Source organism: Chroicocephalus ridibundus, chromosome 9 (genome assembly GCF_963924245.1).
Source record: "Chroicocephalus ridibundus chromosome 9, bChrRid1.1, whole genome shotgun sequence".
NCBI lineage: Eukaryota > Metazoa > Chordata > Aves > Charadriiformes > Laridae > Chroicocephalus > Chroicocephalus ridibundus.
Genome location: NC_086292.1, coordinates 36436601 through 36460119, shown reverse-complemented (window position 1 = coordinate 36460119; position 23519 = coordinate 36436601). Strand labels below are relative to the sequence as shown.

Here is a 23519-nt window from a genome sequence, read left to right as displayed (position 1 = left end):
ACTCCAGGAGTATTAGCACCAGAAATCTTTGAAGCAAAATTTTGCGGGACATTTATCTGGTACGAAGATCAATAACAATGCAGTTGCATATTTATTCAAAATTATTATCACAAAAAAACCTGCACAGCTTTAATGAAATGTGCAGAGGAGATGAATTAAAACTTCAGGGGGGGAAAAAAGTAAGATATTAAACAGGCACACTGTGGTCTTAATAGCACAAGCGCTCTTTTTAAAAACGGAAGGACTGCTGACTACGGTTATTTTAAATGACGCTTTATCTCCCATTTTAATTTTAATGCACACTAGCGGCTCTGGCAGGCAGAACTGAACTGGGAGCATCCCTAACGAGCAGCAAGGGTCAGGGGGCCACCACAAACCCCTGGGCCGGTCTCAGCTCCCCCCAAGCTCCGTGCCCAAGCCCACAAATGCCTTGCAGCTCTCTGCCATGCAACCACCAGGCAGCAGAACACTGCCCTGACAAAGCGCTTTATCCCTTTTTATTTCATTAGCTTAACGCCATCCTTCCCAAAGCAGGGCTCCTTAACAGCGCCCGCGGGAGCCATTCCCACCCCGCCGCTTAACGGCTGCGTTACACGCCAAGTTAATTCCTGACAGGAAAGCCAATGGTAGCATTTGATTGGCGACCATTATTATCCAACCTATGTCCTGAAAGAAAACATTTCTCCACTGTAAAGGAATTAGCAATTATGTGGTGAAAAATGTCTTCAGACATGTACTGTAGATGTCTTCCACACCTGCAGTACTGTGTCCTGTTCTGGGCTCCCCAGTTCAAGAGAGACAAGGAACTACTGGAGAGAGTCCAGCGGAGGTCTACAAAGACGATCAGGGGACTGGAGCATCTCTCTTGTGAGGGAAGACTGAGAGACCTGGGGCTGTGTAGTGTGGAGAAGACTGAGAGGGGATCTCATCAATGCTTATCAATATCTAAAGGGCGGGTGTCAAGAGTATGGGCCAGACTCTTTTCAGTGATGCCCAGCGATGGGATAAGGGGCAACGGGCACAAACTGGAACACGGGAAATTCCATCTGAACATGAGGAAAAACTTCTTTACTTTGAGGGTGATGGAGCACTGGAACAGGCTGCCCTCTCTGGTGGTGGAGTCTCCATCTCTGGAGATATTAAAAACGCACCCTCCTGTGCAACCTGCTGTAGGTGACCCTGTTTGGCAGGGGGGCTGGACTAGGTGATCTCCAGAGGTCCCTTCTGATCCTTGCCATTCTGTGATTCTGCTATTCAGACCTCGTTTTCCTTGGGGGCTGTGTGTGCCCAGGCAGGGCAGGCTGGCCAGGGTGGCCGGGCGGGCTGTGGAGATGAGAGTGGGGGCCAGGCTGTCCCCCAGTGGCCAGCCCTTGGCCACCTCTGAAGCCCAAGGTGAAGGCTCGCTGGCTGCCGCCACTGACATGGGACTTTAATTGAAAACAACTTCCACCCTGTGTACCTGCATGGCAGCCCAATGGGTCCGTGTCCACTGGTGCTGTCTTTGGTAGCTTGGCAGGGCATCAACACAAAAGCCCTGTCCTTCATAGAGTCATAGAATGTGTTGGGTTGGAAAGGACCTGTAAAGGCCATGTAGTCCAACCACCCTGCCATGAGCAGGGACATCTTTAACTAGATCAGGTTGCTCAGAGCCCCATCCAACCTGGCCTTGAATGTCTCCAGGGATGGGGCCTCCACCACCTCTCTGGGCAACCTGTGCCAGTGCCTCAGCACCCTCGTTGTAAAGAACTTTTTCCTAATGTCTAATCTAAACCCACCCTGCTCTAGTTTAAAGCCATTGCCCCTTGTCCTATTGCTACATGCCCTTGCAAACAGCCCCTCCCCATCTTTCCTGTAAGTCCCCTTCAGGTACTGTAAGGCCGCTATAAGGTCTCCCTGGAGCCTTCTCTTCCCCAGGTTGAACAACCCCAGCTCTCTCAGCCTGTCCTCATAAGAGGAGTGCTTACAGCAACAGCACGAGAGGGAAGGGAACATGGGGACGGTGATCTCTACTAAAGAAGCAAACCCTTACAATTCTTACAGCGTCTAGATTTTTGCTGCAGAGCTGTGAAAACTCCAAGATACCTCGCGCTCAGCAGTTCTGACATCCCGCTTATGCGGCTGAAGCCAGCCATGGCACTACCAGCACAGAGAGGGCATGCCGGGGCTGGAAAGCCCAGCTCCCCGGCTCCAGCACCCCCGACTCCCTGACACCCACCCCTGCCCCCGGGATGAACAAGGGCGCGGGGGGGTCCGTTCCTGTGAGCAGACCCTGCCACGGAGGCACGCTCCTGAAGAGAGCTCACAGCTACTGCCCTACTGCAGCACAGCCTAGCAACGGACCTGGCATAAATAACTCGCCTCATCATTATGCAGGTAAGATATGTAATTACAAACGTCACTAAGGCTGAGGGGGGAGAGAGAGAGAGAGAATCGTGATCTCTCTGGAGGAGGCGCCTCTTGCCGTACGTCAGTCACCAACTCGAGGATGCGGCTGAAAACCCTCAAAAAATAACGCCGTGAGAGGAAGCGCGGGTGGCAGATTTCCAGCAGCAAAGCCCTGCTCTCCGCTGCCGGCACACAGGCTCTCGCCAGAGGTTACGGAGGCACAGCTAACTCCAACTTCACCCACACGGTGCTCTCGTTGACAGGCAATCTCGGGGTCTTAATTGCCAAGCACTGCTTCTGTCTTATAATTGTTACTGTGATCGGAATTTCAAATAGTCCCAGAGCAGCAGTTAGTCATAAAATCCATTTCTAGGAGATAGTCGATCTTTCCCCATCCCCCAAAGCCTACGGCCAGGACAGCTGGTTAATAGACTGAAGGAATTCACCGTAACCACTGGGGACCCAATTAGCAGAATGGACTTGGGCGAGGGGAAAGGGAAGAGGAAATGCCAGTCATTTCCTACTTACCATATTGAACTGCTGCTGCAGTTTTTCGTTGGCATAATTGATACAGAACTGTTCAAAGCTGTTGATTTCGAATGTCTCAAATCTAAAACATGCAGATACTCAAAATTACTAGTGCACTGAGAAAAAACAGATGAAATGACCCCATAATTTTAAATTCCCTCCCTCCAGTCAAATCAATTGCATTATTCTGTTTGTGCATTATTGCACAAACAACCACAATCAAGCAACAAAGCACACAGGGAAATGGCAAATTGCAGTACACGGGCAATTCAGCGATGCTCCCTCTTTAGGCAGGGATGAGGAACACAGGGAAGCAGGTGTTCACAGACAGCATCTTTAGTTATCCTTGTCCTCTCTAGAAGCACCACCCTGGAGAAACCACGAGATGACAACTGCCTTGTAACTTTCCCCAACACAATACATAAAGGAACTACCAACAGCAAAAATCTGAAATCCCACTATAAATGTCAAACCTGAAAGTCAAGACAAAGATCTTACATAGCATGTCAAAACTAAACACCTACTTCCTTCAGCTGGAATAAGCAGCTGCTAAGGGTTTGGGGCTTTTTTGCGCAATCCCTGCAGCGTTACCTGATAAAGACAAAGATGCTTTGCAGTAAGATAATTATGTAAGAGGTGACATATCTCTGACAAAAAGACTCACCCATAGATGTCCAACACTCCAATGAAGGAATGCTGTTTTACAGTAGCGTGAAGGGCTTTGTTCACGTGATCTACAATCCAGTTGAAGAGATTAGCATAGATATGTTTGGCAAGTGCATCTCTGGCATTGATGGCGTGAAGTTTAGAAATTGGCTTGATGTAGGTTTCGGTGGCAGTTGCGAGCTTCCTATGGCAAAGCCAGTGGGCCATCTCTTCGTACTCCACACCCATGAGGTCGCAGAAGATGGTGAGGGGTTCATGCTTGGGCTAATAAAAACGATCTCATTAGGTCTTGAAACAGTATTACCCATAGCACGCATGCAATCAGAAGAACTGCCTGCCTGCAGCGATCCAACAGTAAGCAACAACAGCAGCTTCCTCGGCTCTTCCTCCTTCAAAACGTAGCGAGTTCCCTACCCACTTATCACATCCACATCGCTGATGTAAATTAGTGAATCGCAGTTTCCCCAAAGGCATTTTACCATACCCGTGTTCACCAAAAAGCCCCACACAGGCAACCTGCAACCTTCGCAAAAACAAATCACCTACTTTCCCAGGGATGGACTCGGCATTTTGAATTCTTATACATAACCGTCTCAGTTTTGAGCGAAGAAGCTAGAGAAATGGAGAGGACAGGATGCCAGCTGTGTGCTGGGGCAGAATAACTGCAGCTCCTGCGTGGTGCTCTTGTCTGCTCATGGCAGGGACTGACGGGCAATGGGGCATTGCAGGCCATGCCAAAAACGAGAAGAAAAAAGCGTAGAAGGGCTTTAGCGCTCTGGTCTCAGTATTTAACACAGTGTTTTCTCAGTGAATTCTGGAGACAAACATTAAGACACTGGAGCACCCACATGATATTCTCTAACTCTCAAATTGGACCGTACAAGTGAAAAAACTGACCTTTGTTTAAGCGGGTAAAATCAGCTAGCAAGGCTTGCGCACTGAGATGGGTATATAAGATTTCTGCATGAAAAAAATCCGTGCAGCGCGTTTACCACTCACTGAGTTAAGATACTACACCTCGTGACTAACAAGCAAACTGATGGCTAGAAATCAAGGAGGACAGACAGGTCTTTCTTCCTAAGGAACTCCCGTAACACTACTTCCTCATCACGTTCACTTTGCACCTGGTGGCTCAACAGCAGGCTGACAAGCAGTGTCTTGACAAGGACAGATTACGGGGACTGTTACTACATGCCCCGTAGCTTCAGGGTACATCAGCTTTATCTTTCTATTTCCACGTCCTTCTGACTTCTCTGGCGTTTCCTCCAGTCCTTACAGCACACAGGTCCCATGGCAGTGCTGTTACACCTCCAAAATCCAGTTAACTGAGCATGTCTTCTTTCAGTTTAGCCACACCCCTCCAACTGGCTCAGAAGATAATAATAAAGTAATAATAATAATGTGCACTGCACAAAAGCATGCCACATTAGGGTCACTCAAGCTGACATTAAACGAACTGATTCATCCACACGGCACCTTCGCTGAGCTCCCTGAAGCGCCACCACTGCATCACGGCACCGGCGCCTCCCGGGCAGACCAGTCTGCACGGCGACAGGGCTCCGCAATGGCACGGCTACTGTCAGAGGACAGCGTGGCTCAGGTAGCAGATGCCATTGAGCAGACATTCACCGCTGCCTGCTAGATGTTTACCATGTCAGGATAGGATTGCACAGGAACGTGCAGCTTTGTCCTAGCTCATTCAGTGGGATTCCTGCGCTGGAGATACCCATTACAGCACAGCCTAGCTCATCATGTCCCGGGGCTCATCAGCTTTCTACCCGTGACCATTAAATGACGCTTTCTTTGTAGTGAAAATCTTTTCAGGACACACCAGAGAGCCAGACTATCGCTGTGGTTTCACAGCAGCTATCCTCTAGATCCCCCGGACAGGTGGTGGTGTCAGACCAGGCACACTGATCATCGGTGGCCCGATGAAGGACCTGTTGTCTCAGCTCCAGAAACTGCTACTGCAGATCCTTGAGAAAGCGACCGATAGTAAAATGAGAAAATAACCCTGCAACTGTTGCTAGTATTTGAAGAGAGAGAAAGATGAAGACTGTGTAGTCCAGCAGCAGACATTCCAGGAAAGGCAAAAAGTTGAATCTGGTCACTTGTGTATCGAAGGAACAGAAGAGTGACGAACCAGATCCTTTTAGTTTCTCACCTCCAGAATACAGACTTCCTCACTGAATGAGGAGTTTCTTTTCAGCTCAGACTACGCAGTCCTCATCGCTGACCTCCACAAAGGTAAAAAAGGACGGATAAAACCACGAAACCTAGATGAGCCACACAAATCATACCTGTATATCCTATGCTCATGTCTAGACATCCCAGGGGACTTTGTGAAGCATTTGCTTTGCAGTTATTGAGGCCATTTTGGCATTTAACATTAAAAAAACCAACATCCTGCAAAGCATTTACTGTGGGCAGGGAACGTATCTATGTAGGGATATAGAGATCTAGACCCCTGTCCAGGACTTCAAAGCTAGCCTGCCTGGTAGACTTTTCTAGGACAGATCAATTAGAGCTTTGAAATGAAATTCAGGCAACCACCATTATAATACAGAGAGTACCGTCTAAGGCCTCTAAACTGAGAAGAGCTGAATCCATCTGCAAGGAGAACCGTGAAAATGTTAAGAAATTAGAAACAAACACATTGCTTGCATTTTTCTATTTGTTACTCTTTTTCAGAAGAGGTCCCCACAAACAAGCAGAACTGTCAGAGTAGAAACCATGCTCTTCAGCTCATCTACCACTCACAGGAATAGTGCAGCTGTCGGAATCCCGAGACGTGAACTCCACGTTGCCCAAGTGAAGGATGCCAGCAAGGATTCGAAAAATTCCCATCTGGTAGGTATCACTAATCCCTGAAAAATTATGAACAAAACGTTTTGAATGGAGAGAGAAATAAAGAACCACAAGCTGCAGCTGATGAAAAACTTTATTAGAAAGAGAAAAACGGTCACCGCTGTGTGGTTTTTCTCAGACTATGGCATTTGACAGTACTGCTTAGCTCCACCTCTATTAAAAACATATTAAAACCAGATGCAAAAAAAAGATTTCATTAAAATGAACTATTTAATTTGCTGTTGCAAAGTGTTTTGTCAGTGACCTCTAACACTGTATATGCTACACGAAGGGACTCCACCATTTATGTTCATATAACGCATCCTCCTCCTACACTACATACATGGTTCCACTGCAATTTAAATACCTTCTTAATGCAACAGAAGTATCTCAGTCACAGACGTTATCAAACTCTCCTGTTTTTAAACACAACCGAGTATGAAGAGAATATACACAAACAACGTAGAAAACACTTGCTAGTCTACCAGATTTAGGATAAGACTGTGTTTTATAAATTACCTAGCAAAGTGCAGGCCTGCCTGGTGTTTGCCATTTCCTTAGCATCATTGACACCATCGATCACAGGGCTTCCACCTTGCTTCGTATAGTGAAAGTAATTTGCATTCCCTGTAAGAGAAAAAACAAATCTTTTACACACACCGATGCCGAAATTCACGGCACATCTGTAAAGCTGTGTAATGATTAAGTTGCTCTTTGGCAGAATCCAGGATTTGAAAGATGTCAGTGTATTTTTGCCTTCTGGCTCATAGGACCCACTTATTCTGGAGAATAATTTTTGCAAGATTTAACAGTGGGAGTAAGTATTCTTAAGTTACCTGGTTCCTACAATAGGGCCTCAAGCATGTTCTCTACCTAACCTTGGTTCAGGCTTCCACACCTGTGGAACAAGCACTTTGGCAGCAATTATTCTCCAAGTCTGAGCCAACCACTCAAGCGGCAGGTGCAGAGTTGACAGCAGCAGCACTTTGGAATTACCGCATCAGGATATTTAAAAAATTCTACTTTGCTTATTTTCTTCTCGTTTCTAATTTATGGTCTGGTTTAGTCTGATGAGTATCTCTGATCCGTTCTGGCTGAGAAGTCGTGGTCGGAGGACTGATAGCTTCATACCAGTCTGGGGACAGCACTGGGCTTCAGTGGGAGCGCGGCAGCTCCCCTGGGTACTGTGTAAATTCCTGCGGTTTTGGTGGCCACGCTTCCAGCTGCGGTAACAGACTCCTCTTCTTCTGATCTGCTAAGGTTTCAAGAATGCTGAAAAGAGGAGTCTGCTAAATGGCTTCTTTAGTTATAATTACATCAGTTCCTTTCTTTCCTGTGTCAGCAGATGCGAATCCTAAATGTGCCAGGATGGCGCAGAGGAGCAGAGAAACGCTTCAAAACCAGAACGATATTTCAGAAATCGGCACCGACAGGTTGTGCGGTTTTCCCACGATGAAGCTAACTTTTAAAAATATACAAGAAGCACTGAAATTTATACTGAATTTTAAAAACGATGAGGTGATTGCCTGTTCCAAGGTCATCATAATGCCTTTCTTCTACCAAGCACCAGTTCCTGCTAAATGAGAAACCTTTCCTTTATCAACATTTTAATTTGCAAGATGAAAAATTTCACTTATCAGTTCTGCGATCACCAAGTTAGCAGAGATGGTAAAGTTGGTAACAGCCCAGGTGAAAGTATGCAGATGCAAAATAAGCTTTTCAGGTGTTTATACCAGAAATGGTGAAGTTCTCTAGTAGCTGGAGCCATGCAAAAAAGGTTTTAAAGGACCAAGAGAAGAGAACTTCACCCTCACCACTGGAAAGCTACTCTGGAATCCAGGACATAAGTCGTCCTAGTGACCACAACTGCAGTGTATTAGAGCACGCCAAATAAACAAATCTGTTACTTTCGTTTCAGCTAAAACCCACAAAATCCAAGATCTGCAATTTTAGTTATTTTCAATATATTTTAGTATTTGAGGGCTTAAAAGTTAGAATTCAAAAGCCGGCAATTCTTCTTTTGGTTCTATGGCTCAAAAAGCTCCGAGATGCTGCTTTGTACCTACACTTGCGCAACAGAACGAACGTCAATTTCATACCTAATCGTAGAGTTTTAAACTCAGGTAATGCTGCAGAGGCACATAGTTGGTAAAAGATGTGGTAGTTTCTCTCCTCTTCTGCCTTTAAAAAGAAAGGAATTGATTATTTTTCATAACTTGACAAGTGCTAGAAACATCCACGAGTAGAAAAGAACTACTATGTTTAATGCTCTCCCTAGCATTACATAAAGAGCATAGAAGCCCCACGGAAAAAGGAAAGATAAATCAGCATCTATCATTTCCTTCTTGATTAATGTAATCCATTTTCAACAGCAAGAAGCACGTAGACATTTTCACTTCAAAAAAACGTATGATTTCACTTTTCAGAACTGTGGATTACTATTAAATATAGATCAGGATTCTATGGGTGGGTGAAATGATCATACTTAAAAGCTTTTCATTTTCCAAAAATAACTAATACCATTCGCCTCAGCATTTATAGTAAGCTGGTGAAGGGAGTATCTTTCTTGCCAAGGCAAAGCTGGAATTTTAAAATGAAGGACAAACACAGGGCAGAAGGTTATGAGTCATGACCGACACCATAATTCTGAACTTAAGTGCTCTAAATTTCATAATTTCAAAACAATAACAATAAAAAAAAAAAAACCAAACAGAAAAGGACTCACAGCTAAACCATGTGCAAGAAGTCTCTCTTATTTTTCAAACACACCGCAGTATGTCATGTAACACTCCTACACAATGCAAACTGCAATTATTTGCTTTATACCTTTAGGCAGCCAGTCAAGGCTCAGTCCATTTTTACCGAGCTCTAGACTACAAGGCAGGCAAAGATGCAGAGGAAGTGTGGGAGACAAAAAGGTTGCGGATCGGTTCAAGTGTGAAATATCAAAATGAAGAGAGTTCAAGAAGGATGAAATTATATATTCTCCTTTGCCTAAATAATGGCAATTAAGAGTCATCTGTAATTACTGCGATAGCAGTGGGTTTTAACGAGAGTGAACGTGAGCTAAGATGCCAGCTTTACAAACCACAACAGAGGGCTCTTCTTGAGCATGAGTGGTTTCTGCTAGGTTTTCAAGCCTTATTCTATAAAACTATGGTAAGTACAACTCATATCTAGCAGTGTACTGAAGGCATTTCATGTTTAAATACACAACCTTTCTAATACACATTTTACAGCTACGGTTAATTCAAATAATAAAGGGCTGACTTGCTTTTCCTTCTCTCCCCGCTCCCCACACATGCTATGTTACAAATATACAATTACAGCCATCTCTTAGGAGAGATACCTAATATCAGTAAATAATAGCTTTTTGTTTTTTTCATGGTCACAGAAATATACAATAAGAAGATTGCACCAGTATTACCTGAAACACCACTCTTGATTTTTCCAAGAGGTAAGTTCTCATGTTAGCACCAATGATTCGATACCTCTTATCAAAACCAATTTCAATGTATTTCCCAAAGCGACTGCTGTTGTCATTCCTTGTAGTTTTGGCATTTCCAATAGACTGAAAAAAGGGAATATTGTAAAGGTTAAAGAGCTTTTAGAAATTATCAAATCTATTTAATCATCTCATGGCTCCTAAACCACTTAACAACATTCATTTTGTCCTGGTTTCAAAATAATCAAGAATTGAATAAAGAACGACCTCCGCCCGGTCAGCAAGTTAAAACAAAATATGGTTATTTCATTGACGTAAGATCTGGAGCTGATCTTCCTAGCAATAATTTCACTTCCACATAGTCCAATATTCCAGCTAAAAATCCTGTATTGCTCTCTGAAGTCTTTTAAAGGGAACTAAACAGTCTAGCTGAATGCTCGCGTACACCCAGATTTCTTCTAAGGATTTAATAAAACTATAACAATGACTTCACACTGTATATATTCATACGTGTATGTGTACAGATACACGTAAAGTACTTGCAATCTCTGTAAGTCTACCTCTGATAAACCCATGGAGCAGCAAACAGCCCCTGTGCTCTGTCTGGCTAACACTTCATTATCATTATTATGCTATAAATTAGCCACACTTCCAAACTACTACTGCAAACATATCATTATAAAATATTTACTGTGTGCCTAAATATAATCTAAAAATTAACATGTACAGACTCATGTCATTTGTCTGAAACCGAATCCCTTCCATAGCAGCTTGGTCACTGACTCAGAGACAGCCTTCAATGCTGCCCTACCTTTCTCAGATTAATTCAATACAGCTCCATACTTAAATATTGTTTATTGCTTATTTCCTCTACAGTACGTGGTCTTGGAATGCCCAGGGCAAACGATGGCTGTGGTTCCTGAAGGGTCTGGGCGCCCCTCCGCCCTACCTCATTGGCGTCAGGATTCACCCCGCGCCAGGCACCCCCCGGGTACATCAGAACTCAAGGCATGCAAACCACAACGTGCTGAACTTCAAAGAAAAGCATTTTCTCCTCTGAATGAGAACATATTTTGGACATCACATAGCAATTCACCTTCCACAAAAAAAAAAAAAAAAAAAAAAAATCCCGAATACATCTCTGCATCAAAAGGAATGGCATTTGGAGTAACTCAGATACAGCACGCTGCCTCTTGTCGTATGCCGCTGTGCGTCTGGTATCAAGTACCTAACTCTGGAGTGCACCGTAACTAAAGACCACAGCGTTCTATCTGTGTCCTGGCTCACGTAGCCACCCATAGGAACTCTGTGCTGAAACAAAACTTGGGAAAAAGAAATGTGAGCAAAGAGCAATGCTGAGCATCAGCATCCCAAATCTGTAACCAAGAGGCGGGTGCGTCGGTAAGGGCGAGCCGGGCACTGTGCGGGAAGCGGGATTAGACCTTCCAAAAGCCCACCCCAGCAGCAGCACGCACGCCTGAGCGAGCAGATGTCAACGCGGGCATCAGATGAACAGCTGCTGCAAAGGATGTAAGAACAAATCGCATCTTGCAGTTCTAAGAAATACCAAATTCATTCAAACGGAACGTACTCAAACTGCGTTTCTTGTGTTTTAAAATTATTGCTACTGTGATGTGTTTTGTTGGTGGTGGTAGAAACATAATATCACAATATTTTCACAAACCAATGATTAATTTGAAAGGTATTACTTATGAAAACAGTTAAGAAAGTCTTTGGTATTGTAAGATTGCTTGCCAGAGGATATACTAAGCTGTAAAATTTGCACAGCTATATAGGGTAACAAAGCATGAGAGGCAGGAAATTACATATAAAGATGTGTTTTAAGACTTGACAATTTCTACATTTAAAAAAGGAAAAGTTTATAGTTAATGACTACAAAACTAATAATTCAAACAGTTGCTAGAAATGTACAGCGGTCACTTGATATTAGAGAGTGTTTAGTAGGCAAAGATGATGTGAAATTCTGACACTAATGATGGTAGCTCATAAAATCCTGATGTTTAAGTTGTCCAAATAGAAATTAAAAAATAAAATGACCTTCTGCTCCTAAGATTTTACAATCAACTTAGCAAATGAGGAGGTTCCTGTTTGTAAAAGGAATTACTCATTTTCTTCCTAATCTGCATGGGTTAATTTGTGTTTCTGCAGATTTCACAACACTCACTCTAAAACTTATTTAAAGTTTAAGTGTTTGAAGTTAAAAGGATAACTTTCATCCAACTATAACAATTTTTAAAGTAATTGAAATTTACATATACCTAGGTTCATGGAACTATTGCTATCCCTAGAAAATAAAAATAAAGCACCACTATCGTTTTTTAGTGGGTAGGTATGGATGGAAAGTTCATTTCTAGTCTTCAATTTAAATTTTCTTGCTTTGGAAATTAAATCAGACAATTAGTGGTGAGCTGATGGCCACTGACTGGGAGGTGGGGTCCAAGGAGTGAGAGAGAAGGATGCTCGGCTTAGGCTTTGAGACCAAACAAAAGAAGTGGCGCAGGGAAACCTGCAGACAGCCTTGTATTTCACCCAGCGAACAAAGAGCGAATTGCAGACCTGTCCCGAAGGGTCTCACCATAGCTGTCACTCAGCAGCCAGGTGGTGAGGATGCAGCCGCCTGCCTGGCCCCAGGTGTCACCTCCGTGGTGCACAGGGGAAGGCAGCAGGGGCGTTGGGCCCCCCCGGTCCTGTTAGCCATGCACCGCATCTCAAGGTGGCCAAGGATGGAACGACACCTACTGCAAAGAGCAGTGAGGGGAGTACTCTGGGGTTAGCTCAAAATGGCAAAACTGCCGTCGCTCCCCAGACGCAGGCTGCCCCCGCTGGGCAAGGCTGAGCTCCCCTGGCTTCCTCCCACAGCTGGACAGTTGGATCCCACGGCAGCGGAGCCCACCACCCAGCACGGCACGGCCTGTTTTATCTCACAAAACAGTTTCAAACCACCACAGAGCACCACAAACCAGGCACAATTACCTTGTGACAGAACACACACAACTGTGATGCGGCAGCTACAGTCTGAGTAGCATGAACTCCTCGCGCCAGGAGGAAAGAAGGAATAAAATATAGTTCATTTTTAAAAATACCTGAGAAAGAATACAATGGCAGCATTTTGCATTTCACATTTCACTGCACACACTCCATTTACTCATGCCTGTCCACTAAGACTTCACACTATTGCATAAAGCTGCTAAACACCTACCAAGGCATCAGATGTCCTAAGCATTTTCTTAGGTTGTCCATAGGCACGCACATGTGCGTGCCTATGGACGGCACTACTTCTCTCAAGGAATTCCCCAAGACTGCATTCTCTCTGGTGAATCATTTCTTAACATAGTTCCTCAACTTCAGCTACAACGTGAATCAACACAAAGCCAAAGACTCAAAAAACAATTCAGATGAGCCTAAGAGATGTTTTCTGCTTGGCCGTGACACTGGAATGACAGCATCTCCTGAGCTTCCTGGAGAAGAGAGATCCTGAAGCAGGAGGGAACTGCACGTGTTATCCCACAGCCTATTGCCAGCACCTACGCTCCCAAGCCAATGGCTTTGGGACTTGACTATGGTTAGTTCCACAAATTTCCAGAACTGAAACATCAGTCTGAGCTAATTATAGCAAAATTAGGTCTTCTCTCGTGTTTTTCCCCTCTGAAAGGAACTGTGTGCATCTCATGTAACTTCGCTTTCTCAGTCTATCTTCCATAATCACTTCTCCTAAAATTAAACATTTGCGTTACTCAACAACTCTTTTCACTTCAAAGTATAATCCACCTGCCCTCAGTGTGTGATGTATATGTTCAGTAGGTAAGACCAGAAGTCTTAATACGCTTTGGAATCCTACACACAAAACCAGTGTTCTGCACTTGCATTTGGCCAGTGGTCTGGGAACCACCAGCGTTACAAAGCTGAATAGATTTAAAGCAGAATCCATATAAAAATTACTCTGTTATGTGAAATACATTAACAATACTGAAACATCACCTCCTGTCTTCTCTCAATCTTTCACAAGTACTACAAAAAATGATGCCTAAAGCACGTCCTGGTAAATGGATTAAACCCAAAATTTTAAAATATATTTATTCTAGGTTCTTTGATCCTTAAAAAAGTATGGATTGCCCTCTCTATTGAATGCTTCTGTTAGCCCCAGAATAATAACTGCAGCTGGAGGGTGTGGGTTAGGGCTGTAGATCTCTTACCTCCATGATGGGGTTGGAGGCCAAGACTTTCTCCTCAACATTGGCTTCGCTGGCAGATCCACTGACCGTGGCAAAGTACCTCATGGCATACTTAGCAGAGACGGTCTTCCCGGCTCCAGACTCCCCACTGACAATGATTGACTGATTTCGCTCATCTCTGAAACACAAAGACATGTTAATTACCAGCTGTTCTCTCAAGGATGCTTATTTTTTGTGTCCCCAACTTGGCAACAACCCTTCCACCATAAATGTTAGCAACACAGCAATAATGTAAATGCACGTGGCAGGAACAAGGCTGTTTGTTAGTGAGCAAGCTGCCCAAACGGCTGATGGGACTGCCTGCGGCCAGGATGCTCAGCCGGGATGGATGTGGCCACCACAGCCAGCAGAGCTGCTCTAGAGAACCTGGCTACGGAAAGGTACCGGCTACCACTATCCACTACATGCTTCTGCAGCTACTTCTATCCACAGTCTCCGGTAAAGTGCTCCACTAAATTATCAGTGCTCATTAGTAAAGATCATTAATGCCATCTTACAGATAGAGAAATCAACAGCGGAGCCGGCAACAGAAACCTTTTGTCCTTCTGATCTAATCATCAGCTTTTCCCAGCATTGTTCCGAATCTGAAAAATTCAAGCAGGGCTGTTCAGGACACAAATAGCATCTCTGGAGTGAAGATGATCCCTTTGCTGTGAAGCAATTTCTTCTCGTTTAAAAAAAAAAAAAAAAAATAAAAATCTCTATTTGCTACTAAAACAATTTTCCCTCATCTCAAAGAGGGGTCTATTCATAAAGCCCAACCGTATGACTAATAAACACACTACAAAATAACAAGGCTAGAAATTAGCATTTATATAGCCTGTATCTTTTAAAATAAAGACCATTCTTGCTTTATACAGCATTTTATATTTCCAAAGTAAAAGAAATTAAAATGAATGCTATCTCAAAATACTCCTATGAGCTGGGTGAGCTTAACTCTACCTTATGTACTGGAAAGCAGAGAAAGAAGGAATAAAATTTCACCCCAAAGCTTTACAGAACTGGGTCTGGAACACAGAAAGCACAGCCAAGCCCCAGACCAGGCTGCACTTACAGCACAGTAACTGTGAATGAAATTTTGGGCAGGCACGTGTTCAGGCAGCGCATACGCAGCCTGAGCAGCCTCCAAACGCCTGCTGAGGCCACCGGCAAAATGCTATGCAGCGGAAGCGAAGAAATATACATGGAAAAACTATTTGTGGTTTCTGTAGCCTAAAGGTCCTCCAGGAGATCTGGGGTTCTATTTCTGAGGCGGTTAAAAAAAAAAAGCTGCTGCTGAAATTATGAAGCTAAATTACAGATCACATCACTTGATTCTCTCAAGCTGTCTCCTACCTTCAAAAGCATCCCCAAGCCCCCAGAAACAGAGCACAACTCCAGCATCTACTTCACGCTGCACAAAGACGTCGGCTAAAGGAGCCTCTGGTACATCCCGCATCTCCGGGAGAGCCAAGGTGGGATTCGTTTAACCGAACAAAGGCATCGGCTGAAGCAGGTTTTCCACATTTCAGAAAAGGAAATTACTTTAAATGGCTGGGTGCCGATTTAAATTTAATAGGAAAGCTTAAGAAGATCGAAGCAACCTAATTTTATGTTCTCAACTTCTATTTAACACATGCGGTAGGTGCGAACGACTACAGCACAGTTCACACCTCTACATACACCGAGCCGTCCGTCTCAGCGCGAAAGCTGTGGGAGAGCCGAACTGTTCAGCTCGACACGGGGTTGTGCGCAGTCGGGGTTCCGCGGGCTGAACTGACAGAGATGCCAGCCTCGGCCACGGGAAAATTAAAACACCCAGCGATGAGACCTCTCCTTACGGTGGCCATCCAGCCTGCTGTGCACGCGCCTCTGGGAGGTCTAGGGTGCCTGGGGTGGCTTGTGGTAGCGATGAAGATTTCCAGCTGGGAAAGGAAGAAGAAATGCTCTCGCTTCTTCCCCATCCTCCCTGAGTCCAGCAGCAGTAGGAAGACAGACATGCATGGGGGACAGCCTGTAGCTCTGCACGTCAGGCGGTGGCATGAGTTATACGGATGCTCACAGTCAAAAAGAGCAGTGGAAGGACATGGTTTGTCCAACCGAATGCTTAAATGGGACAACCCATAACAAACAATTTTCCTCTCACACAGACAGTTCCTGCAGTGAGTCAAAAACAGAGAACAATTTCTTCATAGGACTGGCATTGCTCTCTCTTTTATTCCTCTTCCGCTCTTTCAAACAGAAAAAAAAAACGCCATACCATTCTAAATTGTGGAACTTCTGCTCTGATTTCATGAGCTGCCTAACACAGGAGATGGGCAACGACACAACAAGCTTTGTATTTGTAGATCACCAGCTGTTTCATGTATTAAATAACATCACATACACGAGAACGCATGAAGCTCAACTCCTGTGAAATGTATCCTCTGATGATTAAGATTATTTTTAGCTTAGTTCCCAAAGTACAGAAGGCTTTCAGAAAACAAAGTAATGCAACCTCAGTCTTACAGACTTCTGACAAAACTGGCAACAAAAAACTAACTCTGCTGCCAAGAGAGGAACAGGGAAATAAAGGCGTCTCATTCTGTCACATCCCTGAAGGACACGTCTGTGAGCGTGGAAAACACACACTGGTTTTGCTGTCCCCAGTCCCTCCTCGGGAGCTCAAGAGCGGTAGGAACACCAGGCTCTTCAACGGAAGGATCTCCATCTTTTCCAAAGACAGCAACGAAAAAATGAGGTTGAAGTAATTTCTCCTGAAGAATACTGTTGCTAATTAGCCTTGGGTTCCCTTCCCCCACGTCATAAGATACGAAGACGTATTCTTCTCCTTAGCACTCATTCATGTGCTCAGGAATAAGGGATCTGTTATTATATTGCTGTATCAGTACATATACACACATACGTTCCATAAATTCGCCTAGAGAAGATACAGCTGGCTCTGTGCAAGCAACGAAAACGTTGCTGCCATCTCTTCTGCAATGAACATTTGTGTTTGCAGCAGCTACGGCAATCAGGAGAAACAAAGGGCTCGCTCATGGTCTGCAGCAGAGTCCTCTTGCATCGCCCTCCCAGCGCTCCATCCGCCCTCAGAGCTGCTCTTGTCTGCACAAGTACATTAGTCCATTGTTTTGCCGTAACACACTGGAGTGACCACCCTCTAGCATATTATTCTTTCTGCTTGTTGGCAGAGAGAAAGGCAAACACAACAAAATGGCCAAGATCACACTCGACACTTGAAGAAGGAGAAAGGGCAGCATAACTCAACACCCCAAACACAACGGCGGCAGGGGATGACGAGCTGTAACTGCCACAACATGCCTAACAAAGAGGCCCTACTGCAGAAAAAAAAAAATAATATTTTGTTACCTAAAAGAACTTATGCGTTTCCATGCATTAGAGAAGATGATTTCAGGGCTGATGTCTTCTTGGTTATGTTGCAAGTTCAACGCTCTGAGAGACAATCTACCTGGAGAGACTGCACGTCAGCTGATGGATGAAGCTGATGTAATTAAATTCAGGTCATCGTAACGTAAAAAGAGTTTTATTGAGATAAATAATGTCTGCGTACCTCAGCCTTGCTGACTGTTGATTACACATCCCCTAAAGTGCTAATCCCAGCCTTTGTTCTGTCTGGAGCTGTGGAGTGACTGAAAAGTCAATCATACTTAAAAATGGGACATCCTTTGTGAATTAGCAATGGTTTGCCCATAAATCACCCATAGGAGCTTTCTACAAAGTTCCTGGCCCTTTTCAGGGAAGACTTGGCACATGGACACCCTACCACAGGCAGCAAGATACTTAGTCTTTCAAGGGGGGTGGGGTAGTCCCACCAGACAGCCCTGTCAGCTCAGCGGAGGGCTCTTCTGTGTCATTAAACTTTAAGGAAACAAAATGCCACGTTGAAAAAAAAAAAACAGTAAGTAAAACAGAATCAAAATACCTTGGATAGTGCATGAAATGTGTTGAAAATTATTTTCAATGGTTTGGTATAAGCAATGGTCCATCAAAAATATAACCTCGGCTTAGGCGAAGTGAAATTTGCATCATCAGGCTCCATTCAAAACAAAACAAAAAACCAAAACAAAACAGAGGAAAAAATCCCCAGAAAACACAAGTAACACCCTGAGTTCTTTCTCAGGTATAAATAACACCTTTGGGGTTATTTTTAGTTAAATCACTGCCCCTAGCCTTTGACCTGACATTCTGAGCACTTTACACATCACCAGTCAGAAAAAGCTGTAATTAAAACTTTCAGCCAATGAAACAAGTGAGGAGGGCAACAGCGGTACGTGTGACACCACTTTGCAGCCTGACGCCACAATCCATTATCGACGCAACACTTCCCATCTTCTTGGAGCTTTTTCTCTGAATGAAACAAGGAACTAGTTTATTTTAAAATTAAGATTACTTCTGAATGGAGGGAAGATTTTAATTATGCTTTTACAAAGAGAAATAAGGGAAAGCAAGCTGGGAGATGAGAAGGTGGAGGAGTCTTCTTTCACCCAAAGGTGGATAACGATGACATCCTAGGATACAGAACTACATTACAGTGACACGATAGTAAGCCAAATCAACCTGAAAAGAGGTGTTTACCCCCAGCAGGCTGAAGCAGATTGACTGGGACCAGTTTACGATCCACGGAAACACCAAGTATTATGTGCAGGCATCGGTCAGGATCACATTCAGCTTTTGCCAGTGCAGAAGAATAAAGGAATGACAAAACCAAAATAAAACTCCAGTTTTAAGATGACAGGCCCAAACATTTCACAAGCTGAAATGTGAAATGACAGGCTGAGATTGCTTGCAGAAGCAGGGGACTCGATTCAGAAATCTTCCATATCTATTCTCTCAAGCCTATACTTTAAGAGTCATGTGAGGATAACAGCTATTTCTTGTCAAATAGAAGAACAGTAACACACTATGGGACAAATAACTTATAATTTAAAGTTAAAATAGTGTTATCTATCACCAAAATAATGCTGATGCCTAATCTTGAAAGGCAATATTCAGATGCTGTATCCAAGCCATACACAACTCCACTCCTTATGACAAGTAATGGCCACAGAATGAGCAATAAACGTCATTAATTTTTCATACCATAATTCCGGTAAAGGACAGAAACAGATTTGTGCATAGGCTGGTAAATTTTAAAGACCATTTTGCTTTACCTACAAAATTCTGTCGACAGGCAATATGTTTATGAGGAAATTCACTGTCTGAGTGCCAAAACGGAATAGATGTAGACTTACCTAACTCCTGGAAGTTTGGGATTACAACCTACTTTCCAGCAGGGTTTTTTTTTATGCTTTGAAAAACCATTGCAAAATTCAACACTGGAGACAGCTTCTGCTCAAAGGAGGTTCAGCACTGGGGAAAAATAGAATGCTACAAACTGGGGAAAGGTTTGCAGAAAAAGGTTTTGCAGAACACGAATGAAACGACGATGCACAAGAAAACAGAAAGTGGTTTAAAAAAAAGAATCGGTTTCAAGACGTGAAGAAGACCCTTTGTTGAGGATGTGCGTATGTCTTAATGCAATACTTTTAACAGCATTGACTACTACTAACTTTAAATTCCGTATTTCGTAGAAATCTAGGGGAGATGCTTTCAGAAGGGCTCAGAATGGAGGAAACGCTACTCCCACGAGACCACGGCTGTCAACTGCAGTGGGAGCAAGAGCAAGACTGTCACTGGGCACCTTCAATGTGTGCAGAGTGCTGCAACAACACTGCCTAATCATTGATGCCTGTCAACATCTAAGGCGGCTTTTAACCATTTTCAGATGACCAGTGGAAGAACTGAGGCAAAAAAGAAAGAACACTGCAAGAAATGAAACATTAAAGTTACTAACGTTAAAGGCAGAGTTGTCAATTTTCAAACAATTTCCATTCGTTAAGATCACTACACCCACTGAAGCTGGTTCCCTCAAAAACCAAAACAGCTTCCTGCACCAGAGTCGTTATTTCCATAGCAAACTGTCCAAACAGATCAGGATAATCAAGACACACAGACTGAAAAATCCCTACAGACATTTTTGTTTACCTTCTTCCTCTGCACCAAAAGAAAATCCCTCTCTGAAGCAGGAACACTGAAACAGTTAAAAACCTACCCATCAATAAGCATTTCGGAGGGGATTAAAGAAGCCCAGAGCCATTCAATTTAATCATCAAAGCACAACATTGTTTTTGTGTTTCTTTGCTTCCTATGACCGATGCATCGGATGTATCACTTGATCTCGTCTTTCAGACTCATGACTCCACAGCAAATAATGTCAAATAGCAATAGCGTGCATATAAGCACACACACCACAAAAACATCAGCCTGGGAAAACCAACAAAAGGAGTACAGAATTATTGACACCAACCTCAATATTCACATCAATCCATCCATACCCAAGCCACCAGCATCTCTACCTGGCAAAACCATATTATTAACAGCCAATTTTAAAAGATTCTGATACTGACTTTGAAATGCTTGCCTCTGATGAACTACTTCAAAGCTGAAGTGTCTTAATACCATAGATGAGATTGGCAGAAAAGATCAGAGTGAGATATCCTTAATATAAAATGAAGAGACCAAATAACAGGGCAATTAGATGAGAAGAACATTAGTACATACTTTGCCTTTGATCCTAAACCCTCTATGTTTGTTAACCTTGAGGACACTGACAAAGTGCTGATGTTTTCAAGGAAGTTTCTTGTCAGGGTGGTTTGAAGGCCACCAACTTCAGGACATCATCTTCCCTCACTGCTCCAGTGCTAAGAGGTTTAATTAAATCTCCTGCCTTTTTTTTTTTTTTTGAGTTCCTACCGCTTTCTTAATTTCTTTTGGAATAACACGTTTAGGTTACGGCTAAAGGCACCAACCCCATGGCATATGACAGTTTCTTTTTTTTTTTTTTTTTGTTAAGTCAAAACAGCACAAACTGCTGCTAAAGGCCTGATCCTGAGATCTTCAAATGTCGCAATCTCCTATTGCTTCAATGCAAGAACAAGAACACAATAAACAGCTTTTATTTAATCTAGCAGTGACAGTCTGGTCTGCTTTATCTCACTGCTGTTCCTCTACTGCAGTTCTGTGGTAATAAAGTAGACTTGGAAGCCCAAAATTGCTTTACATTTTCAAAACAGTGAATTTGGAATGATCAAAGAACCTGACACAAACTCCCAGGAAAGGAACCTGTGACTCAGGGAACATTTGGGCAGATCCTGTTTGCAGCGTACACACGTAATTACCCTAACATCAATGTCCGTCGTGCCCATCAAAGACAGAAAAGGAACTTAGCGATATGCCATCCTACAGCTGAATTACAGCAGCAGGAAAACCAACCCAAGAAAGTAACTGAAAAACTAATGACATTGCTGAAAGGTCAGGTAGGTTTGTTCTGAAATGCTGGCATGTTTGAAATCTTGCTGTCCTTCCATTAGCTGCAGCTCCTCCGAGAGCCGCGGGATTAACCAGGGACCAACACAAACCCAGCCGAAGCTCAGCGACTGTCTTACACCGATTTCCAAACTGTGCAAGGCTACACGTCCATACACGCAGCTGACATGATTAAGTGTCTCCCGCAATGCAAACATAACTCTGACTGAGGTAAGCATCCTATTTTTTGCAATCAACCTCTCAGCATCCCCCCTGCATATTTGTGACAGCGTACGACCAAAATAACCTGCAGTATCTACAGGCAGAACATTCACACGTCTTTGTATCTGAGAGCATGACTAAACAAATCTGTTCAATAAAGACTCCCCGCGAGGCAGCTGTAACAAAAACAAGAGCACTCAAAATTTTACCAAATAACTTTCCTCGCTGGTAAGATGAAATATGAGCAGTTTACACAATGCACTGAAAATAAAAGCAGTGTGGAAGGGCTAAATACCATTGTAACTGCTTTATCGATGCACCCAAGTAACTTAGAAGTATTGATGTTATATTATAGGAATAGAGAAAGAAATTTAATGCTCCACCCATTCCAAACAGCTTATTTGGTCTTGGAATAATTACCCACAGAAAAGATTTTAAACTCCTTTCTTGCGAAATCCATCAGCTTTCATCATAAAGTTAAGAGTTCTCTGCAGTATCGAATGTTTCGTGAGCTTCACAGAAAGCAGCTGGATTAACTAATTAAGAAGTTCAGGAAGGAACTTCCCAGCCCCAGAAGGACAAATCCATGCTATAAGATGAAACAATAAGGTTTTGCACACCTCACCCGAAGGCTCACTAAACAGGTCTGACTTCAATAAATGTTGAAATAGAGCGTTCCCTAAAAATACCGGTGATTGTAAACGTGAAACCAAAATACGTCCTTTTTTTTTTTTTCCTAGAACACTCTTCTTTTTCCAGCAGGAAACGTGGTTTGGGAGAGAGACAAGGATTATTTTGGCAGAGCTCAGCAGCCCGTGCTCTCCCCAGGACCTGCCCTCCACAGTCCCCTGCCAGGGGAGGTCCCGGGTCCCCTCTTTGGGCAATGGGGCTCCACACCTGGGCGATGCTTGCCTTGGTACCGTTATTTGCTTTACTCAAAGACCAAAATTGGATTTTACACTTAGCCTACAGTGAAAGGCAGCTGTAAAACCCACCACCCCTGGAAGCTTTAACACGAGTCAGTGCAATATATTTAGCTTCAGCTTTGCCTGAGCGTGGTGGTGTGTGGCAGCAAACAAGGCTGAACACGTTCAGCAGCACTTGTTCAGCGCAAAGCCCTTTGAAACTCAGCCCAAGGCACGCAGCATCTGCTAGGAGCCATCCTAAAAATTGGCAACTCTACAAAGCCAGAATTTGCTTTTCAAAGAGGTGTAATTTAACTGTTCAATAAATAAATAAATAAATAAATAAATAAGAATTAATTCAGCAGTTTTCTAACGCTCTCGGACCGATTGAGAACGGCAGCAGCCAGGTCCGGGCAGCCTCCCTGGCACATCTCGCAGCATCTTGCCCTTCATCAACCTTCTGAACAAACGATTTTAATCACAAAATTCATTGCAGCCCTAAATAAGTTCCGTTATCCCCTGTATCTGGATTTGGCGCTTTGCCTCCTGAACATGGGAAAGCACCTCAACTTTGTCCGATTACTTTCCAACTGCTTCCTACAGCCCGCATAACACAAGCACATCTTTCTGTTCTCTTTACGTAGCTGCTGAGCCTCTCTGCCTGAGAGGTCACCTTAGAATCACAGAATGGTTTGGGTTGGAAGGGACCTTAAAGATCATCTAGTGCCAACCCCCTGCCCTGGGCAGGGACACCTCCCACTAGACCAGGCTGCTCCAAGCCCCATCCAGCCTGGCCTTGAACCCCTCCAGGGATGGGGCAGCCACAGCTTCTCTGGGCAACCTGGGCCAGTGTCTCACCACCCTCACAGTAAGAATTTCTTCCTAATATCGAAGCTAAATCTACCCTCTTTCAGTTTAAAACCG

The 23519-nt window shown here is 43.8% G+C and overlaps 1 protein-coding gene across 1 annotated transcript in view; it reads right to left on the bottom strand.

The window, feature by feature from the left end:
- Window positions 1–23519, bottom strand: part of MYO5A (myosin VA) — a 106356-nt gene that overhangs the window by 49512 nt on the left and 33325 nt on the right. Inside the window, exons 5-11 of the mRNA XM_063345801.1 lie at window positions 14086–14242; window positions 9854–9997; window positions 8526–8607; window positions 6946–7053; window positions 6340–6446; window positions 3578–3843; window positions 2914–2995 (exon numbers count right to left, since the gene is read on the bottom strand). Coding sequence (XP_063201871.1) covers window positions 2914–2995; window positions 3578–3843; window positions 6340–6446; window positions 6946–7053; window positions 8526–8607; window positions 9854–9997; window positions 14086–14242 — 946 coding nt within the window. The remainder of the gene's footprint in view (window positions 1–2913; window positions 2996–3577; window positions 3844–6339; window positions 6447–6945; window positions 7054–8525; window positions 8608–9853; window positions 9998–14085; window positions 14243–23519) is intronic.